The sequence below is a fragment of the Panthera uncia genome, chromosome D4 (genome assembly GCF_023721935.1).
Source record: "Panthera uncia isolate 11264 chromosome D4, Puncia_PCG_1.0, whole genome shotgun sequence".
Classification (NCBI taxonomy): domain Eukaryota; kingdom Metazoa; phylum Chordata; class Mammalia; order Carnivora; family Felidae; genus Panthera; species Panthera uncia.
This window is the reverse complement of record NC_064807.1, coordinates 38,497,094-38,513,140: the sequence shown is the minus strand read 5'-3', so window position 1 is coordinate 38,513,140 and position 16,047 is coordinate 38,497,094. Positions and strand designations below refer to the sequence as shown.

The following is a 16,047-nucleotide window of genomic DNA, read 5'->3' as shown; positions in this document are numbered from 1 at the left end:
TGTGTGTGTGTGTGTGTGTGTGTGTGTTATTCTAATAGACATTTAATAGAGGAAAAAGAAAATTTTATTAAACTATAGTTTTGTGTGTGTGTGTGTGTGTGTGTGTGTGTGTGTCATTCTAATAGACATTTAATAGAGGAAAAAGAAAATTTTATCAAATTATAGTTTTGTGTCACCCCAATCGATAAAACAGTCCTCCATTTAAACTGAAGCTGTATCGTGTTTTAACCGTGCTGGAGAAAAAGATGGTGAATTATGGCATCAGAATTGCAATTATATAAAGCAAAGTCACTGTAAATCCTGGGGAAACAGTCATTGCAGAAAGCAGAGTTGCAAGAGTGAGGCAGTGAGGCATAAGCTTTGAGGCAGAAGAAGCTAGAAGAGGGTGAAGGAGGTTTGCCCTACGAGAATAGTTTTCTCTTCCTCCCCTTTAAAAAGGTGCCTAGTTTTGTCTTATTTTCTTGTGTCCCTGTTATAAAATGCATGCATTTGTATCCCTTCCCTCAGGGTTTTGCTTGTTCCTTACATCTTGACTCTTCTCTTTCGTAAGTGATTTTTTTCTGGCATGCTGTGTATTTAATTTGTAAAAATATACTATTTTAGTGTGTTGGTAATTAATGTTTAGGAGAGAAAGAAGGGGACCATTCTAAGTCTTTAAAAAAAATCTCGTGGTATTCTTTAGTTGACAATGGGCTATTTCTTTACCTGCTTAAAGCAAAAAGAATATGACAAAGGGGCCTTTATCACATGATGACTAATTTTAGTTCTAGCAAGAGGCTATCTGTAGGTTAACAGGTTACGATGTGGGTTTCATTTACTCTTCTGATATCCCTTGATATAAAAGCCATATTGTTATAGAATCATAGAATTTTAGAGCTAGAAAGGACCTGACAAGTTACCTTGTTCCATCCATTCTTTGCACCAAAACGACTGTAAATTCAACTCCCGCCTCCCAAATTTGGTTTTCCTGTTGATAGTGCAGTCGTGGTGTCAGAGACGAAAATGAATTCCTGAATGCGTTTCATTTGGGAGTAGAAAGAGAGCTAATATATAAAGGTCATTAAAGGCTTCTGGGCTTGCTTCCTGGACCCTCACCAAACATTTCTTCCCTTTGTAGGGAAGCACCAAAAATTACTTTCTCACTCAAAATAGTGTCTCTTGCCTACCCCTCCCATTTCCAAATACTCCTTCAGAACTGAGCCTTAACATGGGGCCAGGAGACCTGGTCCCAGGGAATTGTATACCTAACCCTCCTCCGCCTTTTTTTTTTTTTTTTTTTTGCCACAAAGGTTATATCTATTTGACTTCTCCTGTATGTTTCTGCCCTGAGGGATGTGCCTAGTCTTTCTTCTTTGCACACTTCATAGTTTACACGCCTGTTGTTTTTTGCTCATTTGGTTTACTCAGCCAAATGTCGGGCCCTACATCACTGTATCAAAGATTAGGGCTGTAGGGCTAAGTAGGTCAGCATCCGGGCCTTTATGTATTTTAGAATCTAAAAGGGATGTCCTCAATATGGAGGACTTGGGGGAGGAAAAAAAAGGGGGGGGGTGTGGAAGGTGAAGGCTTGGAGGCATCCAGTGTAAGTGACATATGGGGGGAGCAGAAGGCCAAAAGAGGACTGAGGGGTTGGTAAGGACCAGAAGGTACCTGGAATGGCCTACTGAAACATTTGGAGAGTTTCCTGTGTGTATTTGGAGTACCTGTAAAGGTTTTAGTTGTGAAGTAGCTTAATCAGTTTGGGGTTTTAAAGAGATCACCTTGGTAGTAGAATAAGGTACTAGAAAGACATGAGATCCGATCTGTTCATCTTTGAAGACCCTGCCCCTGAGGTCCCTCTCTTCTGATATCTTCTATGACACACCCTCGCTCATCCTTCCTAGGAGGAACCAACTGTTTGCTGATCTTGATATATATTCATTAATAATACCTATCATGGTGTATTATATTTTATTTGCACATTGTTTCCTCTTTGGGAAGAGTCTGAGCTCTAGAAAGCGTACAATATATGTGCTTCTTGTTGGAACAGTATTTTAAAGGGCATTATTACACATTAAATGGAAATTTAATAAGCATGTATTGAGAACTTACTATGTCCCAGACATCAGCAGCTGGACTACCAAAGGTGTCGCATGAATCTTTCTGAATCACATCTAATTGATGCTTAAAGTAGTGACCTTCAAAAAATTTTCAGTTTTGATGATCTGCCCCCATCAGGTAATTGAGCTCATCGACCTCAGAAAGTTAATACTCAATAACAAACATGGAACAGGTTATTATTTGTTTATTATCTTATATATTTAACAAACCTTTTATTGGCCTTCCAATAGATTATTAGTAAAACTTGAGATTTAGAGTTGTCCAATCTTTTGAAAGCATCAATGAGTGTATAGATTTTAATTATGTCTAACTTAGAATAGCTAAGGGTTTTTTAAATTTATGAAAAAGATTTTGAATGTATTGGTAAATGGTGGGAAGGAGGAGGGCAGTTAGGGGTAAGGTAAAGTTCCCAGAAACATTTAATCTGCTGACAGTTCCCTTGGCTGTGCATGATTTTAAGATTGTATAATACCCACTCAAGGGGTAGTATGTCTGAATGGGTGGCCCATGGAGAGAACATATGTTTCAAGAGTTGCCATGTAACTTTGGACAAATCATTTAGGTCACTTATATATCCCAGGATCTTCCTTAAAATTGGGCCATTAGGGAAACTGGCGCCTGTTTAGGTAAAGTTTAGATAGTAGAAGGACCATAAAAGGCTGACTGCTTTTTAAAAGGGAATGGAACAAAAGAATGGAAGAAAAGTTGGAAAAGGTCATTTGGAGATGTGAACCTTTTCTTGTTTCTGGGGGAGGAGGAATAGATTGAGTTTATAAAGTAATTTAGGGGATGCCTGTGTAGCTCAGTCACTTGGGAGTCCATCCGACTGTTGATTTCGGGCCGGGTCATGATCTCATGGTCCATGGGATCAAGCCCCGCATTGGGCTCTGCACTGACAGTGTGGAGCCTGTTTGGGATTCTCTCTCCCTCTCTGCCTCTCCCCCCTCACAAATAATTAAATGAACTTAAAAAGAAAGTAGTGATCTAGAAATGGATTCATTAACTATTTTCTTCCAAGAAGAAGATATATGTTTATTTATACTTTTAAAACATAGAGAATGGGCTAAAAGAGATTTTTGTAAGTATGTAATACAAACTATTTCAGTTGTACGTTATGTCCGGTGAAGTCAGAAAGAGACAAAGAAACGTAGAAGGTCTAGATTAAGATCAAGGAAGAGAAAATAAAATGTGGAGGGTATGATGGAGGACTGGTTTAGGTCTCCTGCCTGCAAGGTCCGTTCCCCTCTCTTGTTTTCCACTGCATCCAAATTGATCCTGGATTCAAGACCCAATGTGCTGGGCAACTTACAACCCCTATTCTTACCAGTCTTGCTCTCCAAAGACTTCAGTCTTCTGGAAGGTAGTCTTCATCAGGTGGCTGGTATTTACTGCCTTTTGAGTGTGACAGCTCCTGAGAGTTTTGTGATGGTAGTGCCTTCCTCTCTTGAGAAGAGAGGGGGGCTATAGCATTTACATGGGAATTCTCAGTGGGCACACACTCTTGTGGGATTGAGCCCCACATCAGGCTCTGTGCTGATGGTGTGGAGCCTGCTTGAGATTCTCTCTCTCGCTTTCTGTCTGTCTCCCCATCCCAGCTCATCCTCTCTTTCTCTCTCTCAAAATTAAAAAAAAAAGGAATATTAATCATTTTTTTTAATGTGACCTCTGTGTTTACTATCTTTCATTTACTGATTGTATAGAATGTGCCTGGCCAGGGCTTGATGGTTTATATAATAAAAGCTTTGCAACAGCTCTATGAGGTAGATAGTACAACAGTTTTAAATATCAGGCCCACAGGGCTCCAAGAATGAAGTAATTTTGCACAAAAATCCCACTACTAGTGAGGAACAGAACTAGAATTCATAATAACATATTAAGAACACACACACACACACACACACACACACACACACACACAGGACTTGATGATGGAGGTGGTTGAGTAAAACCTTTGGGTGTAGAGTAATGTGACCTGGGTGGTGAATTGGAAGGGTTTTAGATGTGGTCTGAATAATTCCTTCTCTGAAGCTAACCACAATAACAGTTCTTTTTGGTTTCTCTGCCAACTGTGACTTTCTGGTTATTTCCTTTTCCAGCAGTTGGAATTAAGTGACCAGTATAAGGTGCCGTGAGAGTTAAGAGTAGATTATAGCCTTAGAATTTACAGTCTGAAAAGTAAATGTTCACTGGCTCACTCCCTGAGGGGGCCCTCTTCTATGTTTTGGGATCCAGTATATGCTATTTTCCTTCATGAGAAGGCACAGACTTTGGAATATGAGGGAAAATCTTCCATTGTGTGCCAGTAAATGCCAGATCATTTTAGAAAGTGGAATTCTTATGAAAAGCAAGTGTGTGACTCAAATTTAGTGTCTTCTTCAGTTTTCCCTCAAATACTTGTGGTTTTTTTAGTAATAATATTATTTTCAAATGAAGTTGGTGTGCATTTGTTGGAAATGAGGGAAAGGGTAATTTGCAGCAGAAAAGAATAGGGTTTCCCAAGTGGGATGTTGTGGTAAAAGGGGTTGCCATTGTTCTAGCTGAATACTTTCTTGGGAGTAGAAGAGACCTTCATTCTTCAATTGACCTAAGTTTTAGTAGCCAGATGTTGGGAAAGAGTTTTGTGGTGCCATTTTGAAATTGATTTAAGGAAACATGCTAAGGCTCACAGAGAGTCGACAACTCCTGTTCCCTGAGGACAACCTCAACTGACCTCATGTTGTGTCATCAGGAAGGTGGCATTAGCCACCTTGAGGGATGCATGTTTAGACCTCCATAAACGTGAAGTCATTTTAGAAGGAAAAAGAAAATACAAAGAATCTCTGGTCAGTGGGTATGTTAATAATAAGTAGGAACTTCTCAAAATGTTAGAGTCACTTGAGAAATTAAACTGGAATGTACTATCGATATTGAAGGACATTTGTCAGAAGAACTCAAGGCAGAAATAGCTGAAGCCGTAGCAAAATAATGTCATTTATCATTTTTATGTAACTATCATACTCCATGCCTGGAAACTGGCCAATATTATACCATCTTTTATAGGAATGTAGAAAGAGAAAGATTGATCTTCTAAGTTATAAGTCACTGAGTCTTGCCTCCCTTCCAGAAAAAGCCATAGTATTCATGAGAGATTAGAGACAAGCATTGTAGAGAATACCCAACTCTGTGCCTGTCAGCAGGAGACACTAGCTGAAACTCAGACTGCAGGAGTAACCCTTACCAGTTTCTTTACTTCCATTTTGGGAAATCGGAAATGAATTGGAAGATAATGTGGGAATCCGTAAATATATTTGCTAAGATTTCACGAAAACTATCCTAGGGCAAAAAAAAAAAAAAAAAAAAAAAAAGAGAGAGAGAGAGATGAAGGAAAATGGATGAAGAGGTAGACTTCTGATCTCAGCATTAAATCTGGTGAACAGGCATGAGGCAAAGCACAAAAATAAATCACCAAGTTTTGTACGGTAAGAAGCTAACAGGATGCCCTTGCATTTAGTAAGAGAAGCAGCAATTGCTGTATGTTAAATCGCTTAACGGAAGAGCAGAATAACCCTGCTGAAAAAAACCAAACAAAACAGTGTAAGATTTTTCTGCTTAAACGAGACTGGATTCCTATCTTGGCTTAGGTACCATGGCAGGATTTCAGGGAAGAGACTTATCTAGGGCCACCTATCAAATTTTGTTGGCATGCACTATCCAGTTCAAAACTGCCTTCTCTAGGCAGGCAAGCAAGGCGGCTGCATCTGAGCCTGTCATTCCTCTGGCATTTACCGAAAGCCCAGTGCATTCACAGCCACGAGCAGCACCCCCGCACCCTGAGGGAGACACAAAAGGAGTAGACAGAATCTCTGCTTCTGCCTTGGAGCATGCAATTTAGTTGGGGAGACAAAACTTAAACACTAGAACCAATAAAGGAAGATTACAAAGCAACCTGCAAGTAAGTGTATAATAACATGGGGCCAAATGACACAGATAAATGCAGAGGGGACACGGAGGAAAGAGGAGCGAGCAAAACACAACAGTGTTAGATTAGCTAGGAAGGGCATGTTGCCTAACTGTAGTATTGCCTCCACGTTGCTTTCCCTACAGAAAGCATCAATGAAGAATAACGTGGGATAGGAAATTCAGATACACTACATTGATCTTTTTCTCCTTATCTGCAGAGTCTGTCTATCACAGATGGAAATTAAATTGATCCAACAATTTGCTCTCCACAAAGCTCTGTTAGTTTCTACCTAGTAATTTATGCTTTTCTTGGGTGTTTGCAAATCGATTGCTATTATGGGATGCAGGCAAATCTGGGCCTGGATCCAGTAGGTTGGGAGATTATGGGAGTGGATATGTGTGTATGCACATGAAATCCTGGAAAAACAGACTCTCGTTTCTATCTATTATACTCATGGAATAAAAACATTTTCAGGTTCTTAAAAGCATGTTTAATTACACTCAGGTTGCATTTTTAGGGAATGTATCTGCTTTATTTCATATTGCTACTGACAGGCCCAACCTTCAAACCACCTTCAGCGGCTTTGTGGCCAGACCTTTTGTTTCCAGAAAGCCTTGCTCCGTCCTGAGAAGATGATAGATCTCTACTCACCCCCCCCCCCATTTGACATAGAAATATGTATGGACATTCATCTAGCTTGATAAATAAAATGTTACCGCCGAAAGGCTTGGGAAAGTATACTCTATTTCAACACTCAGCTTCATTGTTGGGCCTTAAATTTTTTCTTTAAAGTCCGTTTGAGGATTGTGAAATTCTTTCAAAACAAATTAAAAAGAAAACATTTTCTGTGATTTCTTTATAGATTCTGGACAATCAGGAAGTCCAAGCCACAATGATCCTGCCAAGAATCCTCCAGGTAAATATGTGTTCCAGGACGTTTGCAATCTAACATTGTTGGAGAACAAAGGTACCACTGTTTTGATCAACACCCCATCATTGGTCAGCTGCCTCTTTTGTTCTGGTAGGCAGGTATGATCAGGGTGCGAGGTGATTCTGTTTGGGCCCTTCACAGTGGCGGATACTTCTATGCGGGCGTCATCAGTCTTAACCGAATCACCGTTTTAATTTTTGTTGGTGTTTCTGGAAAAATGAACACGCACGGATTTTAGTTGCGCATTGTTCAGGTGCTAAACGTCATTGCTGCTTAAAAAGCCAAAAAACCCTCTTAGTCATCCTTTTAAAATGCACCAGAAAAAGTAAAAATTTCCATACTCTTATTATAGTTTATCAACCGTCATTACTTTAAAAGGAGGGGTGTGGTCGTGGTTGGGTATGTTTTCAGGGAAGGGTTTTTTTTTGCAAACGAGTTTTTCTTCCATAAGGTTTTTATTGGATTCCAAGAATCAGGGAATAATGAAAGTCGGACTTGTCCTTTAGTATAATACATGCCAAATACCCTCTTTATTTTCAGAAGTTGTTCCAGATCTGAAAATGGGCTTTTATAACTTGGCTCTCTTCATAGTTTTGTTGTTCCTAAATCTGAACATACAGAATTTGACATTGATTTGGGAGAGTTTTTTTATTTTTCCTCAGGACGTAAAACTTGTCAAAGCAGGGTTTCTAATATTTGTTACCGTAAGGATTTTGATTATATCTGTAACTTTGGTAAAAGAGTGCTCTAGGAATAACAAAAACAAAACAAAACAAACAAAACAATCCACACTCACCACACGTGCCCTCTACTTCCCAAAATAATCTGATCTGTTTTTTTTTTTCCATTGAAAATAAACCAAAACGTTTATGAAAGGTAATAATAAAAGTTTCCTCAGGGAGAGTTAGTGTCAGGTCCTTAATTATTTGATCTCCCTTGTCCTAATGCTTTGCTAATATGAGGTGGAAATACCTGAAGAACCCCCAACGTGTAAGAAAATATGTCAGGCCAGTCTTGTTTTAAAATGATGTTGAGGGGCGCCTGGGTGGCGCAGTCGGTTAAGCGTCCGACTTCAGCCAGGTCACGATCTCGCGGTCCGTGAGTTCGAGCCCCGCGTCGGGCTCTGGGCTGATGGCTCGGAGCCTGGAGCCTGTTTCCGATTCTGTGTCTCCCTCTCTCTCTGCCCCTCCCCCATTCATGCTCTGTCTCTCTCTGTCCCCAAAATAAATAAAAAACGTTGAAAAAAAAAAATTAAAATGATGTTGAAAGATACAGGAAGTAAATACGCAAGGAAAAGTGTGAGGTCAAAACAATATATTTTTTTTATTTCTGAGTCTTGCCTGTACTTTGTTCTTTATTTTTATCTTAGAAAAACTATATTTTTTCCAACTACATCTTAACCTGTGTGGTATTATACAAAACCTTACTGTTGGACAGAAATGGCATATAATTCAAAGGTAAAAAGTCCTAATTAAATATAGGTTGAAAAATGTACCCTAAGTTGAATTTTCTCCACTTTTTAAAGTCAGAATCCTTCAAAATTCCTACAGATCAATAACAAAACAGGCAAAAATCACAACAGTTTTAAATGTAATTTCCAGTTAAATGTATTATTTTATTTTTTGTGTTGGTGGGAGATTAGAACCAAAAAGACAGACTATTTTGAATCTAATAAATTTTGTCAGACATTTTCTGAAGTTGAGAAAATTTCATTAGCGTATAATGTCTTTAACTTCCCTAAAATTTCTTCTTTTCAGCTGCGTAATACTTTCTCTGCATAGCATGATAACCCAAAGTGAATTGTGTCCAAATATTTTGTAAAACCTTCCTCACTCATTTTACAAAGAATAGGGTGGGGGAGGGTTAATAGAAGAAAAGTGGATAAGTAATGTAAGTCAGTCAGACTAAACAAAGGATATGTTCTTTGCATTTGAAATTGATAAAGCTGTTATTGTTTGAAATTCATTTCTGAACATGTACAGAAAGAATTACCCTCACTTAAAAATGTTCTGTACTTAAGCTATGTTCTGTACTTAAGCTGAATAGTTGTTGAATTGTTATATAATGTCAGAATTTGATTTTTCAATATTTGTCAAGAAGCTCGGTTAAATTTTTCTTTTGCTACCTTCAGCGTAGCACATCTCTTAAATCATCTGTTTGCATATAATATGACAAACAGAAGTAATCAAGGTAGGACACGTCTAATTTTTTTCCCTGTTAAATTTTCTTTGGAAATCAAACCTTTTTGCGAACGATGTCTTAAAATTGTGATGTTGTAGATCATACTATGATTAGTTGGATATTGTATATACTTAAATGGTACATCAATTACCGGTTTCTCAGGTAGAATATAATAAAACATATATGATACCCAAATAAAATAAAATAAAATTTGATTTTTCTTTAATGATTCAGAAACATTCCATCATTTTAACATACATTGTGTATCATTGTATTATGCACCTGATCACGGAGATTATTATAGAATCTGGTTTGAGGAAAGTAAGAGTTTGTTCTGGAATGCCTTGAAATAAATCAAGCCACTAGGAATATAGAAAGGTTTCTAATCTGAAATGTGAAAAACCTGAACTTATTAAGGTTTTGTTTTCAGTCAATTAGGATAAACTATACATATTATTGAAAGCTCTTTTCATTAAGTATAAGCATGTTTGGTATTTTAGAGCCTAATTTATCTTTAGGAGGCTTTTTCTTTGGCTGAAATGTGAAATCTGCAAAGTTTCAGATGCAGGATCTCAAAAAGGCACAATGCATTCATGGGAAAATTCAGTCTACGACCGTAAACAATGAAACAATCACTTTGCTGCTTGTGTTGTTATAACAAAGAGAAGCTAGCTAAACTTTGGAAAAAGGTCTCTTTGAGGGCTAACACTTTTCCTACAACCGGTCGTTTTACTTGGGGGGTGTGTAAGCCATGCGGCGGCCACCATCTCCTTTTCAACAGCTTGGGAAGAGATGGCGAAAATTCAAGTCCTTTTGGAGGTGGAAGCTCTGTGAAATCTGTTCCCCACAGGAGACGTGAAGGTGGAATCCCAATCAGTCATGCATGTGTCTGCGCACAAATCGAACCCCCCTCTAGCTTGGCTTTTCTCCAGCATCAGACATGACTGTCTGACACGGAGACCACTTCCCTGCTGATTCAGAAGAACTTCTGAAGGGTGACCTTGAAGCTCTTCAAACTAGTCTGGATGTCTTCATATAGGCCTTTAATTTTTTAACTTGTGCTTCTTGTTGGGGTTTAGAACTTAGTGAGCAAACTGAGCATAAGCAAACAAAAGCAGCACATTTTTGAAAGGAGGGATATTTGGTATTTGTTATTTTTAAAAGCATATTTTCAAGGGCTTATTTTTATTACTTAAACATTAAATTTTTTTTAATGTTTATTTTTGAGAGAGAGAGAGACCGACAGAGTGTGAGTGGGGGAGGGGCAGAGAGACAGGGAGACACAGAATCTGCAGCAGGTTCCAGGCTCCCAGCTGTCAGCACAGAGCCCAACGCAGGGCTCGAACCCATGCACCATGAGATCGTGTCTTGAGCCAAGGACACTTAACCGACCGAGCCACTGTTTTTTTTACTTTAAAAAGCCGTTAAGCAGTTTATTGCATTTCCTTATACTATCTGTGGTTTCGTATTTTGTTTTTATTCTTCGTTACATGGTGGGATGGGCACCATAATCTTTTCAGGGCTAAGGTGCTCTAAAATTCTGGTGGTGTCCAAGGATATGACATTGTTATTTTAGTCAAGAAGCACTAGACCACTTCTTTATTTATTTATTTTTTTGTGATACACATTTTCTTTGTTTATGATGGGGTCGGAAGTAATATGTTTATATTTAGTTACTTCTTTTTGAACATTAAATTAATCCCTTCTAAGCCAAAGAACTCTGCATCTTCTCTCAACTATAGCAAATAACTGTTTGGCCCAAAGGAGAGTAGACCACTAATTTAGGGACTTAGACGCTGTCCTAATTTTATTTGTGATAATTAAAATCTCCATTGTCACTTTCACGAAATATGTGATTGAATGGCTATCTTTTGAAATTAACTTTGACTTAACCCTGTTGTTCTGTGTCTTAATATTCCCTGAGCTGCGATCTTTTAGATACCCCAATCTCAGTCACTTGCCTAATGCCCGAATAGTTAATAGCCAAGAAAAACAAGGCAATCTGGAAATTGGATTTTGCCTCTAAGTCAGCTAGTCGCTGACACCTCATTTTGGAATTTAGGAAGTCTGTAGTTATGTGGGGAGCTAGCTCTCTCTTGGCTGGAAATACAACAAAGAAATACTGGATCTTAGGGCCATTTTTGCAAATACTACGATGAAAACTTACGAAGCGCTCTAAGTATCATTAACCAGAGCCTTCTCAACTGGAATGACATGGCTTTATCTTACTTTTCTTTTTTGAACATCTTATAGGGTGCTTGTGCTATTTTGTCTGTTGATTGTCTGCATGTACTCTGGCCAAACCTCTGGAAATCATTAGGATCATATATTGGGTGAATGTCAAATAAACTACTTTATATCCTCTCTGGAACAAGGATGGAACTAGATAAACAATGGAATACATTAAACAAGGAGTATCTATTAACTATAGCAATATTCTCATCTGACATTTAAGAAATTCTTTATTATGTATATAAATACAAATAAATATATAATATAATATAATATAAATTTAATTAATTTAAAATGTAGAAATAAATCTATATAATAAATATATTCCACATATCAGAGAGAGCATATGGTATCTTTTACTGTCTGATTTCTTTCACTTAGGACAATGCCCTTGAGATCCATGTTTTTGCAGTTGGCAAGATTACCTAGTTTTTTATGGTTGAATAATATTTCATATATATATTCCATATATATATATATATATATATATATATATATACACCACATATTCTTTATCCATTAATCCATAGATGGAAACTTAAGTTATTTTCACATTTTGGTTGTTGTAAGTAATGCTGCAGTGAACATGGGGATATATCTTTTTGAATTATTGTTTTCGTTTTTGAAAATAAAAACCCAGAAGTGGAATTGCTGATCATGTAGAGTTATATTTTTAGTTTTTTGAGGAGTGTCCATACTTTTTTCCATAGTGATTGCACCGATTTACATTCCCACTAACAGTGCAGTGGGCTCCCTTTTCTCCATAGTCTTGCCTACACTTGTTATTTCTAGTCTTTCGGGTAATATCCATTCTAACAGGTGTGAGGTAATGAATATCTCATTTATTGAGGTTTTGATTTGTATTGTCATGATTATTAATAATGTAGAGTGTAGAGTATTTATTCATGTACCTGTTGGCCATCTGTGGGTCTTTTTTGGAAAATGTCTATTTAGGTCCTCTGCTCATTTTTTAAGTCAGAATTTTTTTTTTTTTTTGCTCTTGAGTTGTGTGAATTCTTCATATATTTTGGATATTAGCTGCTTATCACATATATGATTTGCAAATATTTCTCCCGATTAATAGGTTGCATTTTTTTTCTGTTAATGGTCTTTTTTCCTATACAGAAACTTTTTTGACTGATGTAATCCCTCTTGTCTATTTTTGCTTTTATTGCTTTTGCTTTTGGTGTCAGATTCAAAAAATCATTGCCAAGACTGATGTCAGAGAGCTTACTGCCTATGTTTTCTTCTAAAAGTTTTACAGTTTCAAGCATTACATTCAAGTCTTTATTTTGAGTTAGTTTTGTGTGTACAGAAGAAATAGTGGTCCAGTTTCATTCTTTTGCATGTGATGGTGCAATTGTCCCAACACTGTTTATTGAAAAGACTGTCCTTTCCCCATTGTGTATTCTTGGCTCCTTTGTCGTAAATGAACTGAGTGTATATGTAGGAGTTTATTTCTAGGCTCTCTGCTCTGTCCCATTGATCAGTGCATGTGATTTTGTACCAATACCACACTTTTTTTTTTTTTTTAAGTTTATTTATTTTTGAGACAGAGAGAGACAGAGCATGAACGGGGAAGGGGCAGAGAGAGAGGGAGACACAGAATCAGAAGCAGGCTCCAGGCTCCGAGCCATCAGCCCAGAGCCTGACGCGGGGCTCGAACTCACGGACCGCGAGATCGTGACCTGAGCTGAAGTCGGATGCTTAACCGACTGAGCCACCCAGGTGCCCCTACTATAGCTTTATAATACAGTTTGAAGTCAAGGAGTGTGATGCCTCTAGCTTTGTTCTTTCTCACGATTGTTTTCGCTTTTTGGAATCTTTTATGGTTCCATACAACTCTTCGGACTGCTTGTTCTATTTCTGTGAAAATTGCCTTTGGAATTTTGATAGTGATTGCATTGAATCTGTAGATTCCTTTGGGTAGTATGAACATGTTAACAATATGAATTCTTCCAATCTGTGAGCATAGAATATTTTTCCATTTATTTTTACTTCATCTATGTCTTTCATTGATGTCTTCTAGTTTCCAATATACAGGTCTTTCACCTCCTTGGTTAAATATATTCCTAGGTATTTTAATTTTTTTGGATGCAATTGTAAATGGGATGTTTTCTTCATTTCTCTTTCTGATAGTTCACTATTAACATGTGGAAATGCAACAGACTTTGAGTATTTATGTTTTATCCTGCAACTTTACCAAATTTGTTTGTTCTAATAGGTTTTTTTTTTTTTAGGTTTGTTTATTTATTTTTAGAGAGAGAGGCAGAGAGAGGGAGAGACAGAATCCCAAGTGGGGCTTGAACTCATGAACCGTGAGATCATGACCTGAGCCCAGATCATGAATTGGACACTTAACTGACTGAGCCACCCACGTGTTCTTGTCCTAACAGTTTTCTGATGGTCTTTAGGATTTTCAATATATAATATCAAGTTATCTGCAAATAGTGACAGTTTTATTTCTTTTTTTTTTTTTTTTCCAATTTGGATACCTTTTATTTCTTTTACTTGCCTAATTGCTCTGGCGAGGACTTCCAGTGCTATGAGTACTATGTTAAATAAAAGTAGTAGAGTGGGCATCCTTGTCTAGCTCCTGATCTTAGAGGAAGAGCTTTCAATTTTTCACCATCAAGTATGATATTATCTGTGCACTTGTCATATATGGCCTTTATTATTTTGAGGTATTTTCCCTCTGTACCTATTTTGTTGAAAGTTTTTATCATAAACAGACATTGAATTTTGTCAAATGCTTTTTCTGCATCTGTTGAAGTGATTATATAATTTTTATCCTTCATTTTGTTAAAGTGGTGTATCACATTGATTTGCAGATGTTGAACCATCCCTGCATCGCTGGGATAAATCCCACTTGATCATGGTGATGATCTTTTTAATGTAGTGTTGAATTTGGTTTGCTAATATTTTGTTGAGGATTTTGCATCTATGTTCATAGAAATATTTCTTTTCTTCTGGCATCCTTTTCTGGTTTTGGTCTCAGGGTAAAGCTGGCCTCATAAAATGAGTTTGGAGGAGTTCCCTTGTCTTTTATTTGTTTGAGAAGGATTGTGTTAGTTTTTTTTTTGTTTTTTTTTTTTTTTTTTTTTTTGGTTTTTTTTTTTTGGGGCGGGGGGACTGGCAGAATTCTTCTGTGAAGCTGTCTATACAGAAGTTTGTTTGTTGGGAGGTTTTTGATTACTTATTCTATCTCCTTACTAGTAATTGGTATGTTCAGATTTTCTGTTTCATCATGGTTCAGTCTTGGTAGGTTGTATGTTTCTAGGAATTTATCCATTGTTTCTAGGTTATTCAGTGTGTTAGCGTGTAATTTTTCGTAGTAGTCTCTTAAGATCCTTTCTATTTGCACCATCAGTTGCTTCATTTATTTCTGCTCTCATCTTTGTTATTTCCTTCCTTCTGCTAACTTTGGACTTTGTTTTTCTTTTTTTCTAGTTCTTAAGGTATAAAGTTAGCTTGTTCATTTGAGACATTTCTTGTTTCTTGAGGTGGGCATTTATCACTATGAACTTCCCTTACAGAACTGCTTTTGCTGCACCCCATAAATCTTGGTGTGTTTCATTTCCATTTCCATTTGCCTCAGCGTATTTTTTGATTTCTCTTTTCATTTCCTCTTTGATCCATTATAGTGTATATTAAGTGTATATAAGGATATGCTGATCTTGCATTTAAGAAATTCTCTAAATAATAAAAATTTTGCAGTTGATCTCTCCCCAACTCCATTTTATAGGTACTGAGATTAAAGTCAACAGAGGGTTGTCTTGAAACTAATGAAAACCAACCAAATAATTATCGATAAAGCTAGCTCAGCATCTGTAGCTGTAGTTATCATCTGTTGGAATCAGTAGGGCCCATATCTGCTTGACTTCTCACTGATGTCTCCAGAACTTAGAATTTGGGACAAACGTTACTCTCTAATAGTTACAGAAGTAATATAACATTTTTCTTTTTGCATGCGAAGGCACATACATTTTTCATAGGCCCTGAAGGAGCTCATAAAGCATGTTTTGTCTTAGAATATGATGTTCAAAGTCAACGAAAAGAAAAATTACTCTGATTTTTTTTAAAAAAATCATAGCCTATTTACTCCTCAGTAAGTTCAGACCCACCCATTCTCATGTTCTCATTTATTGTATCCATAAGAATCAAGCATTTTTTTAATAGAGAAAAAGGCATGATTTCATGAAATTTAGAAGTAATTTTAAACTCTGGCATTAGACAATATACAACAGAATATAAACAGGCTTTCTATTCATGGAAGTATAAATAGAAATACAGTGGAAGGATGGTTAACTGTGGTAAGTAAGGCTTGACATCGTAGGTAAACCTTTAATGTAATTTTAGAATGAGGTCTTGTTACAAGTCAGTGCAAAAATAAAAAGATTTTTTTTGTAACAGATTTTGTTTCAGAGACGTTTTTCCTTTTTATCCTCTAATTTTGTTTAAGATATCACATTCAGTAAAGTTCTTAAATGTTCAAATTTAGAATAGAATTCAGATTATAGGAGTAGAAGATTAGGAATGCGTTTTCTTGGCAAATTCCTGTTTAAAAAAGTTTTAAAAATGTTTATTTATTTTTGAGAAAGAGAGAGACAGAGTGCGATGGCGGGGGGGGGGGGGGGGGGGGGGGGGGGGGGGGGGGGGGGGG

At 37.1% G+C, this 16,047-nt stretch overlaps 1 protein-coding gene across 8 annotated transcripts in view; it reads left to right on the top strand.

Moving 5' to 3' along the window:
- Positions 1-16,047, top strand: part of NFIB (nuclear factor I B) — a 238,943-nt gene that overhangs the window by 126,912 nt on the left and 95,984 nt on the right. For all 8 annotated transcript variants that reach the window (XM_049634972.1, XM_049634930.1, XM_049634910.1 and 5 more), the window contains exon 3: positions 6,903-6,956. In XM_049634972.1, coding sequence (XP_049490929.1) covers positions 6,903-6,956 — 54 coding nt within the window. The remainder of the gene's footprint in view (positions 1-6,902; positions 6,957-16,047) is intronic.